Source organism: Aethalodelphis obliquidens, unplaced genomic scaffold, assembly GCF_003676395.1.
Source record: "Aethalodelphis obliquidens isolate GAN/ISIS:26980383/991018 unplaced genomic scaffold, ASM367639v1 scaffold53, whole genome shotgun sequence".
NCBI lineage: Eukaryota > Metazoa > Chordata > Mammalia > Artiodactyla > Delphinidae > Aethalodelphis > Aethalodelphis obliquidens.
The window spans coordinates 1,303,225-1,323,631 of NW_020837997.1; the positions used below are offsets into that span (position 1 = coordinate 1,303,225).

At 49.9% G+C, this 20,407-nt stretch overlaps 1 protein-coding gene across 5 annotated transcripts in view; it reads left to right on the forward strand.

Moving 5' to 3' along the window:
- The first annotated feature begins 866 nt into the window (after positions 1–866).
- The window catches only part of AP1M1 (adaptor related protein complex 1 subunit mu 1), a 30,311-nt gene continuing 10,770 nt past the window's right edge, over positions 867–20,407 (forward strand). For 2 of the 5 annotated variants that reach the window (XR_003428314.1, XR_003428315.1), the window contains exons 1-5: positions 919–1,067; positions 6,734–6,890; positions 9,378–9,445; positions 11,179–11,309; positions 12,150–12,297. Coding sequence is in view for 3 of the 5 variants with exons in the window: in XM_027084518.1 (XP_026940319.1) it covers positions 1,026–1,067; positions 6,734–6,890; positions 9,378–9,445; positions 11,179–11,309; positions 12,150–12,297 (546 nt within the window). In the remaining 2 variants the exon portion in view is untranslated. Of the gene's footprint in view, positions 1,068–6,573; positions 6,619–6,733; positions 6,891–9,377; positions 9,446–9,505; positions 9,949–11,178; positions 11,310–12,149; positions 12,298–20,407 lie in introns of those variants that run through there. The other 3 variants (XM_027084518.1, XM_027084519.1, XM_027084520.1) reach the window with 3 other exon arrangements.

The following is a 20,407-nucleotide window of genomic DNA, read 5'->3' on the forward strand; positions in this document are numbered from 1 at the left end:
ATTCTTCCAGCCCAGGATTCACTTGATAACCTTCCAGTTTTCTTCTCTGGATTTTCTTGCACTTACATCTCTACCCCAAGTAGAGGATGTATAACCACAGAGTTGCAAAAACTATCTTTGAAAACCCCAAGTGGAGGTAGTAGAGAAGATAAAAGAAGAGAGAGGCAAGCAGCCTGGGTAAATGGTTCTGATACTGCAGGACTGGGCCCAGGGCACTGTGATGGTTCATTGGGACAGAATGCAGGCATTTCTCCAAAGGCTGAGTATTCATAAAAGCAAATGAGATATAATTCAATTAGATTAATTGGGGTCACAGTTTGCATTACCCACAGTGACCACTAACTACAGAAATAAATCACCTGCTTTTTGCCTAGGTTCAGTGGGGTGTGGCTTTCAGGAGATCATTTCAGGCAATAAACTGAAACACTTGTCCACTGACAAACGTTGACACTGACAGGTGACAGGAACTGACTGTTGCTACGGCTCAATTGCCAGAGAGTTTAACTTCTTTCCAAGTAACCATCACCTTACCCCTCCCTATAAAGGGTATCACAATTGGTGACTGTATATTTGTTTTCGACTTCCCCACCAGGCTATGGGTTCCATACGGCTGGGCCCCAGGTGGGTTCAACCACAAGGATCTCTTACCTAACTTGGCCCACAAAGTGAGGTTTTCAGCTGCAGGGGCTTCGCCCAGTCTGGCAGCTAGAGTGCCCTGCCTCAGTCGGCCCGGCCCCGCCCCGCCCCGCCCCGCCCCGCCCCGCCCCTCTCGGCTTACTTCCGGGATGCTTGAGGGAGGAACGGGAAGTTAGGGCGCATTGGACTTACTGCGCCTGCGCACCCTGCGCCCTGCGCCGGCGCATTCTTGGCAGCTCGTTCCCGGCCGGACATAACGGTCCGCGCGAGGTTCCCCGGACCGGAAGTGGAAACGAACTGTCGCGGGGCGCACCCGGCCTGGCTCACCGCCTGGCAGTCCCCGCTGTCGCCGCCGCCCTCGGCCAGTGCCGAGGCTTTCCGCAGCCACCATGTCCGCCAGTGCCGTCTACGTGCTGGACCTGAAGGGCAAGGTACCGAGGGCGACCCACCTTCCGCGTTGCCAGGCAACTGGCGGGGGCCTCGCCCCATGGGGACCCACCCTGTTGCTAGTTAACCGGCCAATGGGAGCTATCCTGGTCTTAGGCAAGGAAGCCGTTTGGCAGCACCTGAGGCCTCCACCCTGTTGCTAAGTGTCCAGGAAGAGGTCTTAGGTCCGCCTTAGCCCTGCCTCGTTGCTAGATAACGCAGTGGGCTGCCGCCGTTGCCAGGTAACCGGCTGCAAGACCCTCATCCCCCACCCCTGTGGGCTGGCGGCCCAGGGCTCCGTGGGGGCCGGGGAGCGCGGGCCGCAGCCCGCTTGGAAGCCAGGCCTGGCGCCGAGGGGCTGCACGACCCTTGACCAGAGGTGGTGAGGCGTTGCGGGGACAGTGTGCCCTCGGGCCAGTCCCGCCCTCTGGGAGCGCAGCAGCTTATGTTTATTCAGCGATTTTTCTGTGCCAGTCCCTGTAGGGATTTCTTAACGTTCACTGTGACATTGAGTTACAAGAGTCAGGTGAAGTGGGTGGTGGGAGTGCCATTTAACAGAGGGAGAAACTGAGGCACAGAGAGGCGATGCAATCTGCCCAAGGTCACACCGGTCACAGAGAAGTGGCAGGTCTAGGAGTTGAACCCAGAATCAATTGTTCATTCAGCTGATATTTGAGGAGCACCTACTAAGTGCCAGGCAGGGTGCTAAGCTTTGGGCTGCCTTTGGGGAGCAAAATCAGAAATCAGTCCCTGTCCTTCTGGAGCTCAAAAGCTGGTGGTAGAGGGACACTGATCTCAAAAAGCACAAATAAATATAAATTGCAGTGGTGGAGCAGTGATGATATAATAGGGAGAGTCAGCCTCTGCTGGGGGTCAGGAAGGGCTGCCCAGGGGGAGTGACAAACCCGGCTGAGACATGAAGGAGGAATTGGACATAACTAGGCCTTGGGTGCCTTTCCCAGGGGTTTTTGGGAAAGCTTCATAAAGGAGGGATCTCAAAACTTTTCAGAAGTGACCTGCTGCCTTCCCCCAAGTCCATCCCAGCTAGAAGCCAAGAGACCTCTTGCATTGGGGAGTAACAAGAATAGGGCAGAACCAACAATATTAAACAAGCCCCACATCAGTGAGTGAGAGAAACACCGGTGTCGGGCCTAGGTGAAGTGGGCAGGAGTTAGCTCAGAAGCAGCAGGGAGTGAAGAGGTGAAGTGACTGTCCCTTGCTGCTCCATTCCCCACCCCCAGCACTTTCCCAGAGTCCCTTAAGTGGGTTGCCTGCCTTGGATGCCACCCAAAGTCAACAGCTAGTGAGACCCAGTACTAGGCTCCCTTCTTCAACCTTCTTGGAGGCAAAGAAAGACACAGGGCACACCAGGGGCTGGGAGGGTGCAGTGTTCCCCAAGTCTTTGTAGCACGTGTTCTTGTTTCCTCCCTGGCCACTGTGTCACCAGAGGTCCTACAGGCTGCCTACTCAGATCACTCATTTCTTCAGCAAACATTTCATGAGCACCTAGTAGGCACCAATTCCAGTGCGGACCATCGCTCTGTGACTGAGGAGTTAGGGCTGAGCTCAAAACCTGTCTCTGCTGCTCAGCTGCATGACCTAGGGCGAGTGTGTGAACTCGCTGAGCAGACACACCAGGCAGGCTCAGCACCACCCATGGTCCACAGGCCATGTTAGTCCCCACGGACCTTGAGCTCCGGTAGGGGAGGTGCATGGAAGCTGACAGATCCAAGCAGACACATGGATCCAAATGGTCAGATCCCATTAGCCACAAGGACAAGGCCCCAGGTAATGCAGTTACCCAGCCTCAGTTTGGGCTGGCGGGAGGAGAAGTGTTTACGAAGGCTTCCTGGAGGAGGGAGATGCCAGAGCTGGGAAGGTGACCAGGTGGCAGTCAGGTGAACGAGGAGGTGTCACGGTGGGCCCGCTGGCGCTGGCAAGCCAAAAGTCCTGGGTAATGCTGGAGCCTGGAGGATGATACCAAGAGGGCCGTGGGTGTTGAGGATGTCCAGATGGGAGAGCAGGACAGAGGGAACCACTTTGATCCCAAGAAGGAACAGCCACCATAGGAGACAATAGCCTGGAAGAAGTATGATTATACGTGCCTTTCAGGAAGCTCCTGAGGCAGCTGTGGGTTTGCCTCCCATCCTCAGTGACCATCACGCCATTTATTATTCCACTCCCCATGGACCTCATGTTTTGAAAGTTTGCCTTCTGCGCAAACTTCATTTAATAAAAAATAAAGTCAGGAAATTCACAACCACATATCTGCCTGCCAGCCAGAGCCTCTGATCACCAAGGAAACCAGCGGGGCCACATTCAGCTGATAGAAAGCCCTCCATGGATATTTCTCTGCCCTTATCTTTCTTGCTTCTTTGCAGCTTCTGACACCACTACTACGCTCCTCCTCAGCAGGCTTCTGTTGGCCTCGAGGTTGCTGTGCTCTCTGTTTTCCCCGTTTCTCTCACTGACTGCTGCCCCTCATCTTCTGCCCTCCCCTTGGACGTCGGCTCCTCATGCTTGGTCCTGGCGTGCCTCCTGTACTGTTGCTCTCCTTGAGGCAGACTTTGATTTATGTCACTGTGCCAATGACTCTCAAATTTGTTCCAAAGTCCAGAGCACTTATCTGGAGATCCACAGGCCTCCAGGACACCTTGGAGGTCTCACGGCCACCGCAAACTTGGCAGTTCCCCAGATGAGCTCCCTGCCACCTGCCAGCCCTGCTATCTCTCCCCATCTCAGTGATTGACACCACTATCCATGCAGCTGCCCACATTGGAGACATGGGCATTATCCTGGCCTCCTTTTCCTCACTGCCATGTTCACTGCACAGACTTTACTGAGCAGCTACTATGGGCCAGGCTCTGTTGTGGGTGCTGGGACACAGCCGTAAACGAGACGAAAGTGGTCACTGTTCTCAGGGAGTATTAGACTCTGGTAGAAGCGACAGATGATAAATGAGGATATGAATATATAATGCAGTGGTGATGTGGGCAGTGAAGGTGAAGTGGGCTTGGGAGCGGAAAGGGGCAGGATATGATCTTAGCCAGGGTGAGCAGGGAAGACTTCTTGGAGGAGGTGCCATCTGAGCTCAGGTCTGAGAACCGAGAAGGTCTAGGCCAGGGCATTCTGGGCAGAGGGAACTGCAAGTGCAAAGTCCCTGAGGCAGGAGCAAATGTAGATTGCTTAGAGAGAGCTAGGGTGCTGACCAGGATGGCTGGAATGGGGTGAGTCTGGGGAGCATGGATGGAGAGGCATTGGAGGGGCTGTGAAGACATGCCATGGGGATGGACTTGCAGTTTGTTCTGTATGAGGGGAGGCTGGGGTAGCAGCAGTTTAAACAAGAAGCAATCTGATCTGATTCTGTTTAAGAACGCCTGTCTCACTGTCTGCGAGGAAGGAATTGTGGGGTCAGGATCAGCAGCAAGGGTTGAGGATTGTCCCCTCGTTGCCTGCCTCCCTCCAATCTGTCCTGTCTCCTGCCTTTGTCCTGACCTGCAGCCTGAGCTCCGAGGCTGCCCCTACTCTACCTAACCAGTGCTCCTAGGTGTGCCCACATGGGCTGCACCCTTAACCCCATGGCTTTAGCCACACTGGTCCCTCTGCTTCTATCCTGCCTGTCCCCTCAGGCCTCAGTTTGAAGGTCATACCCTTGCAGAGTCTCTCATTTCCCCCTGACCAGCTGTCTCAGTGCAGGGACCCTGTTTGTCTTGGTCACCCCTGTGTCTCCAGGCCCAGCATGATGTATGGTAGACGGTATGAATGAGTGGACCTCTCTGCAGCCTTGGTGATGAAGGTGAGCAAAATAAATTGCTCCCTGCTCTTTCCTTTGAACACACTGGGGGCCCGGGGACTCCGTGCCTGTGGCATCCCCCAAAATTGGATACATGGGGTAGAAGGTGGGCTTGGGAAGCCCAGGAAAGCAATATTTATCAAGCAGAAGTGGCCCTGAAGGGAGTGAGAAGTGGGGTTAGAATCCTGGCTCACCTATGTTCGCTGTGTGACCTCAGGCAGGTGGTGCCACCTCTCTGGACATCACTGTCCATCTCTTTAAAAATATCAGTCCTGCTTCATGGTGGGGGGAGTATATGAGGCAATATATACTCCTGGCAAAGAATATATGAGAGGGTATGTGGGAATCCCTGTGCCAGGGCCTGGTCCAGGTACCCATAAGCTCACCCACTGGGTGCTGAGTCTCTAAGAGGCCTTCTGAACAGCAGTGAGGGCACAGGGTCCCTTGCCCATAGGCCACAAAGGAGAAACTAGAAAAGGAAGGTTCTCTCTCACCTGCTCACTCGTCTGCGCTCTCTCTCTCTCTCTCTCTCTCTCTCTCTCTCTCTCTCTCTCTCTCTGTCTCTCTCTCTGTCTCTCTGTCTCTCTGTCTCTCTGTCTCTCTGTCTCTGGCTTGTAACAGTAAGACAATGTATCTTATGAAACTACAGGTTCTGAGGCAGGCGGCTCCCAGGCTGGTCAGCTCTGTGGTGTCATTCTCAGCATATTACTGAGTTATACTGCCAGCTGTCCTCATGGACACACAAGAGTGGCAGCAGCTCTAGGCGGCATCTCCAAATGGGGCCTTGCTCAGAATGGCATAGCTTCACACCTCCTTTTTCATTCCTTCAGGGAGGTGTAACTTCCATGTAACAGACTGTGTTTATTTAAAGCATATAGTTTGATGAGTTCAGTCATTGTGTATACCCAGGAAACCATAAACACATATTCTATCACCCCCTAAAGCTTCCTCACACCCGTCTGTATCCAGCCTGTCCCCAGGCAGCCACTGATGTGTTTTCTGTTACCATTTCCCAGGATTTATTTATTTCAGTGGAATCACGTAGATATGTTCTTCATTGTCTGGTTTCTTTCACTCGGCTCAGTGATCCTGAGATTCTCTCATGCTGTTGCCAGTGTCAGTAGTCATTCCTTTTCATAGCTGAGGAGTGTTCCATGGTGTGGCTGGACAGTTTATGTCTCCATTCACCTGTTGAAGGACGTTGGCATTCTCGCCAGCCTGAGTCTTTTTAAAATAAGCTGCTGTGAACATCCATGCATGCATCTTCATGTGGACGTATGGTTCCTTTCTCTTGGGTGAATACCTAAGAGAGTAATGGCTGGGTTATAAGCTGGATTATAACTTTCTGAGAACCTGTCAAACTTTACCAAAGTGGTTGTCCCATTTTCCTTTCCTATCGGCAGTGATGTTTCACATCCAAACCCACAGGCCATGAGAGAGAGATGAGGAGAAGAGCTTCTCTTCAGGCCACAGGCAGGTTCTGGTAGATGTGAACACTTAGCAGTGTCCCTCTCCCGACACAGACAGAAGAGCAGGGCTCATTAGCACAGAAAGGCTCTGAGAAGATCTGCAATGAGAGCCTATGGGACATTGTTTAACCTGGCATCTCCCGAGTGACGCGGTCCTGGACTCTTGCCCCATAGCCCCCCTCCACGCTCCCTCTGGGAAGATTCCCACTGGCCCCTGAGGAAGTTCACTTGGCGAAATGCTTTCCTTGAGGAATCCCCTGGGGGATGGAGATCAGATGGCCCTTTGATGGACAGGTGTGTTTGGGGTCCCTGGAGGGAAGGAAGCTGGTGCGTCTCACCCGCCACCCCAGCCATCCAGCTGGTGGAACTCAAGATGAAAGTGTCTTCCCTGTCTTCCACCGCCACCCAGGTGCTCATCTGCCGGAACTACCGCGGTGATGTGGACATGTCGGAGGTGGAGCACTTCATGCCCATCCTGATGGAGAAAGAGGAGGAGGGGATGCTGTCACCTATCCTGGCCCATGGGGGAGTCCGCTTCATGTGGATCAAGCACAACAACCTGTATCGTATCCCTTGGCTAGGGGGCTCCCAGGGGGCCCCGTGTGGACATGTGTGTGCATTCACACACACGTGCAACTGAGGGCTGCCGGCCCCTGACCCGGCTGACCCAGGGCTGGCTCAGGCCAGTGGGGCCCATGAGGCACAGCCCTGTCTTTCTGGAGCTCCCTGCTGCCCAAGGATGACCAGTGTGACAGAGGTCCAGGGAGCCAGGAAGGGTTCCCTGAGGAGGTGACATCCTGGAGGAGACCTGCAGGAAGGCCAGGTGTCTGCCAGCCACGGGAGTTGGCCGGCACGAGGAGCACTAGCCCAGGCGAAGTCTCATTCCGAAGCTGTAGTGGGGGGTGACTGGAGCCCTGGAGGGGGTTGCATGGTAGGAGCAGGGCCCAAGTGGTCAGCAGGGTGTGCACTGCAAGGCCTCATAGGAAATCACCTTAAGTGTGTTGGGAAGTCTTCGGAAGGTTTCAGGCAGAGGGGTGACACGGGCACGTTTGCATTTTCTGGAAGTCTCTGGCTGCTGAGTGGATGCCAGACTTCAGGGATCAGAAGTGGCCATAGGGAGGGGTGGGGAGGCGGAGGTGGGCAGGGCGGTGGCCTGGATCATGAAGGGTGGTGGGATACAGAGGAGGGGAGAGATTCCTCCCAACCCTGCCCAGATCTCAGAGCCCCCGTGCTCAGGCTCACGTGGAGACCTGGCTGAGCCAGTTTCCATCCGTGAGGTCTGACCAGCCCCCCATGGCTTTGGTCAGGCACATTCTGGTATCCGCACTGCTGCAAGAAGGGCATGGCTTTGCAGCACACAGCCCTGTTCAGACCCAAGCTCCAGTAGCTATGTGACTGGAGGCAAGTCCTCACCTTCCCACAGTCCGGTGAGAGCAGGACTGTTAGGGTCCGTTGAGCTGGTGCAGATGCATCACACCCAGCAGACGCGGGTTCTCTCCCCTTTCCCGTGTTCATGGAGACACACAGGACCTCGCTAGTGCAGGTGTGGTCCATGGGCCCGAGCATCCCCTGGGAGCCTTTTGGAAATGCAGAATCCCAGATCCCATGCAGCCTTGCTGGGTCAGAATCTGCATTGTAGCAAGGCCTTCCCTAGTGATTTGTGTACATGTTACAGGGCGGGAGGTGTTGGCCTGGGACCTTCATCCAGTGCCCTGAGGTCTGGCTCCCTTCATCGTGCCTCTGTTTCTTCACCCCTCTCTGGAAGGCCTCAGGGGCAGCTCTGTAGAGTATGGTAGGTGGCCTGTGAGCCAAGAGCTGGCTATCTTGGAAGCTACCCTGGGTCTGGGCAGTGGTTGTCCGGGTATGGAGAGGAGGGAGGGGCAGCTGTGTCAGCGCAGCAGGAGCCATCAGACCAGTTTCCAGTTGGGCCCCAGTGTCTTACGCATGGGCAGCCAGGGAGGAGACATCGAGGGCTTGCCCCTCTGGGTGCCAGTGCCCAGCACACCCTGCCTGAGTTCCAGCCTGAGTTCCATCGTCAGGTGGCAGTTTCCAGCAAGGCCCAGCCATGAGGGTCAGAGGTGCCCTCTGCCCCTCCTTAGAGAGCACCTGGATGGCATGTTGCCCGGACTAGAGGTGGGAAGCCAGCACTCCTTTGACTGGCCCAGCTCCATTTCCTGGGGCCCTGCGCTGGGCCAGCTGAGGCAGGAAGTGAGGTAGAGGCAGTCCCTTTCTCCCTCCCAGAGCTCACAGCTTGGCACTGGAGTGGCACAGGCTTGTTGTGAATGGCCAGGGTGCAGTGCACAGGAACTGGCCTCCCTGGGTGGCTTGAGGCCCTTTAAGGAAAGAGGAACAGGAAGTGCCCAGTATACACTGACCCCAAGAGGTGAGGACATACCCCGCCCCCACCTGCCGTCCCCCCCCGCCCCCCCCCGCCCATCAGAGGGAGTGTGCCAGACACTTTACATACATCACCTCAGTAAATCCACTCTCAGGCCCCCATCATACTAGTGAGAAAATGGAGGCTTCATTCAAAAGGTTTGCTTCAGGGGCAAAGGCTCAAAGAAAGGCTTGAGCTAGAATTGGCCCCGGCTGCTTCCGCCGGAGCCTGCCTGGGGAGCCCTGGACCTCAGGAGGGTCACGTAAGCGATGGGCTTTGGAGAAGGGCCGACTGTGCTCCTGCTTTCCGCTCCTGGATGACCCACACTACCTCCTCCTGCCCCAGGCTGCTCGTCCCACCTGAAGTGCCCTCTACCACACCCTGGGCTTCAGCCCTCAGCTCAGGCATCACCTCCTCAGGGCAGCCCCCGCTACCCAGCAGCTGGGGTGGGTTCCCTGTGCCCCCTGCTGCCCCTCTGTCAGCTGAGCGCTCCCTGGGAGCCGGGACCTCCTCTGGCTGTAACTGCTGTGTCCCAGGCCCAGCTCAGACCAGGAGGTCGGTAACCCGCTGAGGGCCGAGTCATGGCTTGGGGTGGCTCCAAAACATGCAGTGAACTGGGGTCTGTGGGGTGGCAGCCCAGGCCTCTGACCGCTCCTTGACTGCAGCCGCCATGCAGTGGTCGCCACCTCTAAGAAGAACGCGTGCGTGTCACTGGTGTTCTCCTTCCTCTACAAGGTGGTGCAGGTGAGTTGAGCCACAGGGGTATCCGTCACCCTGGCACTGCAGTGTGCCTCACCATACCAGCCTCCCGAGGGCTGCAGCATCCCTAGGGAGTTTGGAGCTGGAACCCCAGAAGTGAGATGGGGGAGCTCCACGTGATCCGTGAGTGGGATTCTGTGGCCTTAGTTGCCCCTCTGCCTGGTGAAGAGAGGAAAGCGAACGGGAGGTGGGGCTCAGGCCAGGTGCGCCATGACTCCAAGAGGGACAGGTATGCCCCCTAGCTGGCTGTGGAAGGGTGGAGGGTAACCAGATGAGTCAGAGATTAGGAAGGTGGGATAAGCAGGAGGAGGGCGGAGCCAAGTTCTGTTCGGAATCTTGTGGGGGCGGGGCCTAAACACAGAGGCCTGAGGCCCTACCTTGGAGAGAGGTGACACACATCAGACCCAGCTGACAGCAGGGGAGGCAGAGAGCAGCACATGCAAAAGCCCTGGCGGGGGAGTGCACGTGGTGCAGTCAGGGAACATCAGGTGGGCCAGTGTGCTCAGGACAGAGTGTGGGGCTGCTATCAGCAAGGTGACAGGGCTAGACCATAGGGGTGGGCGGGGTGGGCAGGGGCGGGATGTACAGGGCCTAGTGAGGAGTTCAGATTTCATTCCAAGTCTCGCGAGAGATGGTGGAGGGCACTTAGCAGGAGACTGACAAGACCTGATTCGAGGTAAGATCATCTCTGGCTGCTGAGTAGAAAAAGCACTTGAAGGCAGCTGGGAGGCCAGGCCGATTTCCAGGAGAGAGATGGAGGGGCGCGGCCAAAGTGGGGCTGTGGGGTTGAAGAAAGCGGGCGGTGGGCCCAGGAGGCCTGGGGTGGGCCCAGGAAAGCTTTCATCCCTCAGATGGTGCCCTGTGCAGCCCGATCAGGAGCCATCTACACCGGATGCTGGGGAACAGGCTGGTGTGGGCAGTGAGGACATGGGGGCAGGAGAGCAGCATGTCCCCCAGGGAGGCCCCGGATGCAGGCTGAGGAGTAGGCCTGCATTCCAGAGCTGTTGCAGGCGGGGCTGCGCTGCCTGTGATTTCAGAGGAGAGGCCCAGCGGTTGCAGTCCTGGGGTGTGGAGACGGGGAAGCGGGAAGGAGGAAGGTTCTCCTCCCTGAAGTGTTTGGCATTGCCTTTCTGCTTCAGTGTTTGTGCTCATGAAAGAGCTTCGACCAAGCTCCTCTTCCCTTTGTCTCCTTTGGCATCCCTGCTTTGATCCTCTTAATTTTCTGTTGAAATGGGGCAGATTCGTCTGCAGGCATAGCTGTACAGACTGGAGTTCAGGGAGGCCAGAGGAGGCTGGAAGAGCCACTTGTCCCCTCCGCAGTGGTTCTTGTCCCTCACCTGAGTCACTCCTGGCTCAGAGGCAAAGGGTGATAGTTACAGTCAGGATTAAAGAGAAGATGGGAAGGGGCCCCAGGCCTGGGAGTGTCTGTCAGGGAGGGGAGGAGAGTGGGCCCGCAGGGGTGGGGCTTCTGACCAGGCCTGACGCCTGTACTCCCCCAGCCTGGTTCCTGCCTCATAGGCGGCCACTGCTGTCCTCCTGCCCACATTCCCTGAGCCCAAGGCCTCGTCCGTAGCACTCTGGGAAACGGCAAACGCAGCTCGTGGACAAAAGGGCTGTTAGCAGGGGCCTCAGGGCACGAAGGGCAAATGAACTCGTGCAAGCGTTCATCCCCTCCTCGTCCTTCCTCTCAACGATCTGCCCCCCACGCAACACCACAGGTATTTTCGGAATATTTCAAGGAGCTGGAAGAGGAGAGTATCCGCGACAACTTCGTCATCATCTACGAGCTGCTGGATGAGCTCATGGACTTCGGCTACCCCCAGACCACAGACAGCAAGATCCTGCAGGAGTGAGTGGGTGGGATGGGGCCCGGGGATGGGGGGCAGGGGTCAGGCCCCTCCTGGGTGACGTCACAACATTGATGTCGTCAGCAGGTTTGGAGGTGGAGGAAGCAAACGTATGTTCATGTTGTTGGTCCCCCTGCCCTGTCTCCAGCCGCACCAGAAGTTTACTAAGTCACTGGGACAGTTGTGGGTCCTTTTTCCACGCAGCATCCGTGCGTAGCATGAGCATTTTTCCTGTTGCGAGGTCTTCATTTCCATCCACAGATGTGTGCTAAATGGCTTGTTATTAGGGAGTCACCTGCCTTTCTTTTTATTGTCATAAATGAAGCTATGATGAAAAATCTCCCTCCTTTGGAATCCTGCCCATCAAGTAACAGTCACCGTGGATTAAGCACTTCCTGTGAACCAGGCCCTGTGCAAGCACTTTTTTCACTCCATTCACAATCAGAGGTGCTGTCTTCCCATTTTACAGGGGAGCAGAGGGACACTCAGAGAAGCCACATGAACTTCAGCACATCTCACATCTGTTGTTCCCCAAGTGGAATCAGGGTCACCAGGTTACACCCCTAGGAGGTTGGTCCCTTCTGCACCCCCAGCAGGGGAGCACTTCATGCCCACTTCTTGTTTTCCTCACCAACGCTGTCTCCTTGGCTCCCTAAAAGTGACCACTCTGCACTTACTGTAATTGAAGAGTTTGTTGGAGGCTTTGGAAATCGTAAGATATTCTTGTGTTAAACAGCCTCAGGTGAAACCAGAGCCTGCCTTTCCTGGCACCTGCTACAGGGAGGGGCTGTTTTGAAGAATGTCTGTGCCTGAGCTGCTTAACTGTGAGCCCGGGCCCACAGGTACATAACTCAGGAAGGCCACAAGTTGGAAACAGGGGCCCCACGGCCCCCAGCCACCGTCACCAACGCAGTGTCCTGGCGCTCTGAGGGCATCAAGTACCGGAAGAACGAGGTGTTCTTGGACGTCATTGAGTCCGTCAATCTCCTGGTAGGCTTCCTTTTCTTTTTTTTAAATTTTATCTTCTCCATGATTGGAAATAAAAGCAGCTCTACTTTTAAAACTAGCAAGGCCCTGAGAAACAGGTAGTTTCTGTGTGATAGCAGATCAGCGGCATTCAGGTTGGGCTGCTCATTGCAATGTGAGCTTGTTTTATCTTCATTAGTTTCTGTTCTTATTTAGAGTGAATGCATGCACATCATTAAAAAAAAAAAAAAGCAGTGTATAGACTTTGAAAGTGAAGGGCTTTGTTATCAGAAAGGCCACATCGCTTAGGGATTCATTGTCATCCTTTGGGACCTCGTGCTGTAGATATACAGACATACATTGTTTTTCTGTGAAACTGAGAACATAAGATGTAGTTCTCCTGTGACTTGTTTTTGGGGTTTTTTGGTTTTTGGTTTTTACTGTTTTGTGTATGTTTGTTTGTTTTTTAATTTTATTTTTTAAGTGACTATTTGACCATATTTTCTATGAATTTTAGCACATGTACAGATTTGTGTACCCATTATCATAGCCAGGAATCAGAACCGCTCCATCACCTCAGAAACCTCCCTGGATGCTGCCTCTTGGCAGTCACACCCTCCTGCCTGTTCCCAACCCCTGGCAACTGCTGATCTGGTCTTCATCACTATAGTTCTGTCTTTTTGAGATTGTTGTATGAGTGGAATCATACAGTGTGTGTCACTTTGAATCTAGCTTCTTTCAGTATAACGCCTTTGAGATTCATCCAAGTTGCTCTGTTATCAAAAGTTTATTTCTTCTTATATTTGTTTATTTTATATGTTGAACTACAGTATGTTTATCCATTCACGCATCAAAGGACATCTGGGTTGTTTCCAACGTTTGGCAGTTGTTAAAAGAGTTGCTATAAACATTTCATGTATAGGTTTATGTGTGGACAGAAGTTTTCATCTCTCTACGGCAGATACCCTGCAGTGGGATTGCTGGGTCATATGGTAAGTGTATGTTTAACTGTGTAAGAAACTGCCAAACTGTTTTCCAGAGTGGCTGTTAACATTTTTGCATTTTCACCAGTAGCAGATGAGAGTTCCGGTTGCTCCACATCCTTGATCAACATTTTTATTTCTGTCATCCTAATAGGTGTCTCATCATGGCTTTAATGTGCATTTCCCTAATGGTTAATGATGTTGAGCATCTTTCTATGTGCTTCTTTGGCATCATTATGCTCTTTGGAGAAGTGTCTCTTCATATCTTCTGATCATTTTTGAGTTGTTTGTTTTCTGATTGTTGAGTTTTGAAAGTTCTTTATATATTCTGGATAAAGTCTTCTGTCACATATGTGATTTGCAAATATTTTCTCCTAGTCTGTCACTTTTCTTTTCATTCTATTGGCATTGTCTTTCACGGAGCAAAAGTTTTTAATTTTGAGAAAGTCCAAATGTCAGTTTTTTTAAATTGATTAAGCTTTTGGTGCCATGTCTGAGAACTCATTGTCAAACCCAAGGTCACATAGATTTTCTCCTAAATTTTCTTCTAAAAGTTTTATAGTTTTACATTTAGGTCTATGATATTTTTGACTTAAATTTTATTTGAGGTGTGAGGCATATATCCATTTTTTTGCATATTGAACATTTTTTTTCATTTGTTGTAAAATCATTTTGGAAAATATTATCCTTTTTCCATTGAATTGCTTTTGCATTTTTGTCGAAGAACAATTGGCCATATTGTGCAACTCTATTTCTGGACTCTGTTCTTTTCCATCGATCTGTATATCTGTTCCTTCACCAATAACCACACTGTCTTGATAACTGTAACTTTATAGTAAGTCTGAAAATCAGATAATGTGACTCTCACAACATTCTTCTTTTTCAAAATTGTTCAGCTCTTTAGTTCCTTTGTGTAGAGTTTTAGAATCAGCTTGTCTGGGATTTTGATTGGTGTTGTGTTAAATAACTCTATTAATCAATTTGGGGAGATTTGATATCTTTAGTATATTAAGTCTCACAATCCATGAGTGCAGTATGTCTCTCTCTATATATTTAGGTCATCTTTGATTTCTTTCATCAGCATTTTCTAGTTTTTACCATGTACAAATTTTTTGTTAGATTTATACCTAAGTATTTCATTTTTTGGAAGCCATTGTAAATTGCTTATTTTTAATTTTATTTGGTAGAATTCACCTGCAAAACTATCTGAGCCTGGAGATTTATTTTTATTTATTTTTTTATTTTTATTTTTTTTTACTTTTATTTTTATTTTTTTTTAACATCTTTATTGGGGTATAATTGCTTTACAATGGTGTGTGGAGATTTATTTTTCAGTACGAATTTCAATTATTTAATGGTTATAGGATTATTTGGATTTTCTGTTTCATCTCGAGTGAGTTTTGGTAGTTTGCTGTTTTTAAGAAATTGATCTATTTCATCTAAGTCACTGAGTTTCTATGCACAGTGTTGTTTATAGTATTCCCTTATTACCTTTTTCATGTGTACAGGGTCTGTACTGATACACTCTCTTTCATTTCCGATATTGGTAATTTATGTTCTTTCTTTTCTCTTTGTCAATCTTATGAGAGGTTTATCTGTTTTATTGATTTTCACAAAGAATCAACTTTTGATTTCATTGATTTCCTCTATTATTTTTCTGTTTTCAATCACAGTGATTTCTGCTCTTATCTCTAATATTTTCTTCCTCATGATTTTGGCTTATTTTGCTCTTCTTTTTCTAGTTTCTTAAAGTGGAAACTAAAGATACTAATTTGAAACTTTCTTCTTTTCTAATATAAACATTTAATGCTATAAATTTCTCTCTAAGCACTACTTTAGCTGTATCCTACACTGATATGTTGGATATTCATTTTTGTTCAAAATATTTTCAAATTTCCCTTGAGACTTTCTTTTTGACCCATGGCTTATTTAATAAAAGTGTTGTTTAATTTCTAAATGTTTGCAGGTTTTTCTGTTATCTCATTGTCATTGATTTTTTAAAAGATTTATTATTTATTTATATATATTTTTTTATTATTTATTTTTGGCTGCATCAGGTCTTAGTTGCAGCATGTGGGATCTTCATTGTGGCGCACGGGCTTCTCTCTACTGTGGCGTGCAGGTTTTCTCTTCTCTAGTTGTGGCGCCCAGGCTCCAGGGTGCATGGGCTCTGTAGTTGTGGTGCGCAAGTTCCAGAGCACGTGAGCTCTGTAGTTTGAGGCACACAGGCTCTCTAGTTGAGGCGCACAAGCTCAGTAGTTGTGGCACGTGGGCTTATTTGCCCTGTGGCACGTGGGATCTTAGTTCCCTGACTAGGGATCGAACCCACGTCCCCGGCATTGTAAGGAGGATTCTTTACCACTGGACCACCAGGGAAGTCCCTGTCATTGATTTTTAATTTAATTCTATCATTGTCTGAGAATATAGTTTATATACTGTCAATTCTTTAAAGTGTGTTAAGGTCTGTTTTAATGATCCAGAATATGATCTATCTTGGTGAATGTTCCATGTACCCTTGAAAAAAATGTATATTCTGCTCTTGTTGGGGAGAGTGTTCTGTAAATACCAATTAAATCCAGTTGGTTAATGGCATTGTTCAATTCTTCTAGCAATTCTTGCTAATTTTCTGTCTACTGGTTCTACCTGTTACTGAGGAGCATTAAAATCTCCAGCTAGGGCTTCCCTGGTGGCGCAGTGGTTGAGAGTCCGCCTGCCGATGCAGGGGACATGGGTTCGTGCCCCGGTCCGTGAGGATCCCACATGCCGCGGAGCAGCTGGGCCCGTGAGCCATGGCCGCTGAGCCTGCGCGTCCGGAGCCTGTGCTCCGCAACGGGAGAGGCCACAACAGTGAGAGGCCCGTGTACTGCAAAAAAAAAAAAAAAAAAAAAAAAAAAATCTCCAGCTATAATTGTGAATTTGTCTGTGTCTTTGCTTCACATATTTTGAAGTTCTGTTATTAGGTGCAAATGGATTTAGGATTCTTCTGTTTTCTGGGTGAACTGACCCCTTTATCATTATATAATGTCCCTCTTTATTCCTGATAATTTTTTTGCTCTGAGGTCTGTTTTGCTATTAATATTGTCACTCCAGAATTCTTTTGATTAGTGTTTACATGGTATATGTCTTTCTATCCTTTTACTCCTTTTTTTTTTTAATCCTTTTACTTTTAACTTACCTGTGCCATATATCTTGTAGAAAACATATAATTGAGTCATTTTTTAAATCCATTCTGACAGTCTCTGTCTTTTATATATTTAGAGCATTTATACTTACTGTAACTGTTAATTTGCTTGGATTAAAATATACCACTTTATTACTTGCCTTCTGTTTTTCATTCCTTTGTTTCCTTTTCCTATCTTTCTGTGATCTTTTTGAACATTTGTAGTGTTCCATTTTGTTTCTTCACTCTATCTTTTTTTTCTTCGTATAGTTATTTTAGTGGTTGCTATAAAATACTCTACTTAGAGTTAATATTTTACAGCTTCAATTGGAATTTAGAAACTTTACTGCCCCCTTATAGAGTTGTCCTGTATATTCATCTATATACATTGAAAACCATATCAGACAGTGTTAAAATTTTTGCTTTCGATTGTCAAACATACTTTAAAGAACTCAAGAGGAGAAAAAGAAGACTCTCGACCATATTTACCCAGATATTTACTATTTCTGTCGCTCTCCCCTCATTTCCAATTTTCCAGGTTTCCTTCTGGTACAATTTCAGTTCCATCTAAAAAGATTCTTCTAGCAATTCTTTCAAAACAGGCCCACTGGCTACAGATTCCCTTCGTTTTCCTTCATCTGAGAATGTCTTTATTTCATCTTCATTCCAAAAGGATATTGTCACTGGATATCAAATTCTGGGTTAACAAGTTCTCTTTTAGTACCTTAAAAATGTTGTGTCACTTCCTTCTGGACTCCATGGTTTCTGATGAAAATACACAGTCACTCGAATCGGTATTCCCCTGTAGGTAATGTGTTGTTTTTCTCTGGCTGTTTTCCACATTTTTTCTTTGTCTTTAGTTTTCAGCAGATAGCTTATGATGTGTCTAGGTATGGAGATCTTTGGATTCCTACTGTTTGGGGCTTGTTCAGCTTCTTGGATCTGTAGATTTACATATTTTACCAAACTCGGGATGTTTTCATCCATTATTTCTTAAAATATGTTTTCACCATTTCACTCTTTCTCGTTTCCGTCTGGACTCTAGTGACATAAATGTTAGACATTCTGTTATTGTCCCAAGGGTCTCTGAGGCTCTGTTCATTCTATTCCATCTTTTTTTTCTCTCTGTTGTTTAGATTGGATAAGTCCTATTGATCTGCTTTCAAGTTCACTGACCGTTTCCTATGTTATCTCCATTCTGCTATTAAGCCCATTCAGTGATTTTTTTGTTATTGTATTTTTCAGTTCTAAAATTTCCATTTGATTCTTCTTCTTATAGTCTTGTTTCTTTCCCAAGACTTTCTAGTTTGACATTTGTTGCAAGAGTGTTTGCAGTTTTTATCCTAGCTATTTAATGTCTTTGTCAGATAATCCCAATATCCATATCATTGTTGGTGTCTGTTGATTGTATTTTCCATGTGAGCTGAAATTTTTGTGGTTCTTTGTATGCTGAGTAATTTTAGATTATATCCTGAGGTAAGATTCTAGGTCTTATTTAAATTATACAGAAAATGTTGATTTTGTTTGTTTGTTTGTTTTAGCTGACAATTGTCCTGGTTAGGTTCAGGTCACAAGTTTCAACCCCCAATCTATGGGCCATGAGAATCAGTTCAGTTTTCAAAGCCTTTGTGCCCTTTGCTATTTAAATCTATGCCAAATATGCACTGCCCAGTGGTCCATCAGGGACTGGGGACAGTTTGGTTCTTGATGTCTTTGGCGTGCTAATTAGGATCATATCCATGCATGCCTGGTTCTAGAGAGATCTGGAGACATAAACAACTTCATGAGGTTGCTTACCTGAACCTTTCACTCTCTGCTCTCTACCTGGTGCTTTCTGGCTGGGGGCTTCCCTTTTTGGTTCTGTGGCCAAAAACTCGGGGCTCTAGATCCCTACTCTAGCGCTTGTCTGCACTTGGGCTGAAATCCTGGGTTTGCCCCACCCTCTCGGAAAGGCAGCTGAATTGCCTAGGGCCTGGGACGTGAGAAAACAGAGAAAAGGGGGTAAATGAGGGATTTCCATACTCCTTCTGAGCAGCAGGAGTTCCCCTTCTGGCCCTGGAGCTAGAGCCAGAGGCTTCCACAAGCTCTGACTGCACCGTACTTCTTGGTTCCACTTTCAGGTTTCTGCTGCACTTTCACATGGGTAGGGGGGTAGGGAGGACTGCTCATTCAGTCGGCTCCTCCCAGATCCACCTTTTCAGTCTTCCAGTAGTTGCCCATGCATCCTGCCCAGGTTTTATAGCTGTAGTCAGTGGTAGAGAAAGGGTGATGCAGGCCAGTCCCATGTCACCTGCAGCCTGCCTGTCACCTCTCGGGAGAGGGCCTCACTCCCATTACTTGGGCAGACAAGGATTGGCTGGGCCAGTCCAGTCATGTGGGCCACTTAGGTGTGCCCATTTCTGACTGTTACTGCCAGTGCAGAAATGAGCATGATTGCTCATCCTCAGATGTGTGTTTGGGCATCTCCCTTATCTGGGCAGGATTTCTGGAGGGCCGAGTTCCCAGACATGCAATTGCTAAGTAACAGTGCTTTTCAAAAAGATTCTCCCAGTGGACTGAATATAAACGTATTTGCTCTCTTACTTACTAAGCCATGAGGCAAGACAGTGGCCTCACTCACTGCGTTCCCCTCCTGCCTGAGGACCTTCGTCTGAATTGTTTACTGAGCCCAGAACATGGCTGTAGGGTGTCCTAAGGTGGAGAAGCAATCCCAGGGAGCAGCTTATAAACAACTGCCTGGGAAAGTGCTGGGAGTTCAGGGGCCTCCCAGCCGCAGTGTGTCCCTACACATGGCACTGCCCAAGGACCCCTGTTCTTCCATACGAGGGGCAGCAAGAGGCAGGTATGCACATCCCAGTCATGTTGGAACACACCTTCCTAAGTCTGATTGCAGAACTGGTGGCCTTCAGAGTCAACATTGGCCTCCAGGTTCTGAAAATCTTGTTGTACTAGTATAATTAGGCAGCCGATCCCCCGGCAAACATCTCCTCCATGCCCACCCTGGGGAAGGCACCAGCTTTGGGCTGCCAGTCACGCCTCAGCACCGTCCTGGTTGCTGCCCAGGTGGCCAGGATTAGCCTTAGAGGCTGCATGGCTTTTGTCTCCACTTCCTGAGCCTTCTTTCCCATCATTCAACTATAGAGGGTGGTGCAGTCCCAACTCCCCAAGGGGAGATAGCCCCCCAGAGAAGGGGGTCTAAGGGCAGACTGTTGGGGGGGAACACGGAGGACCCGCAGAGTAAGGCAGGTGGTAGTGCCAGCTGCCCAGAGCCCAGGGGCGAAGGGCCATGTCTGCACGGGCTCGCCGAGTGCCCACTGCCCCAGGCACTGTCCTCGTGCTGGACCCAGCAGTGAGCAGCCTGACATGACCCCTCACCCGAGCGTGGACAGGATGGATGGACAGGCAGACAGGGCTGGCAAGAGGCAGAGGAGGAAGCAGCTTCTGTGTGCTGTGGGGTCAGGTTGCTGCCTGTTGAGGCGAGGACAGTGAGAGGCCAGCGTGGTCAGAGCATAGTGAGCGACGGGAAGTGACGGAGCCACACCCTGCAGGGCCTTCTGTCCTGTTTTGTGCCTTTCTCGGGGTCATCGTCCACATGGCGCCTCAGTTCTCCACTTCCCTCAGAGGCGGAGGGCTTTCATGTGTGCACGTGTTACTTGCAGACATCTGAGTTAAAGACTGGACAGATTTTCCTGCTTCTCTGCAGAAATCGGAAACTCGGGCCCTCCAAGGAACGGCCCATATGGCCCTAGGGCCTCTGAGTTTGTAGCCCTCTGTTTCACTTGCTGGTGTGGATGTGGCCTCATGCAGAATGGCACTACGGGGTGGTGGTCCAGGCTGTGGCCCCAGCACCTCTGCCAGCCACTCTGTGCCCTCGGCGTGTGGCATCCTCTCTGTGCCTCAGTGTCCTCGTCTCTAAAATGGGCCCAAGGAGAGGTGCTCCAGCAGCCTGGCCCCCTGAGGACAGTCTCCGGGTTTGCCCATCGTCCTGCTG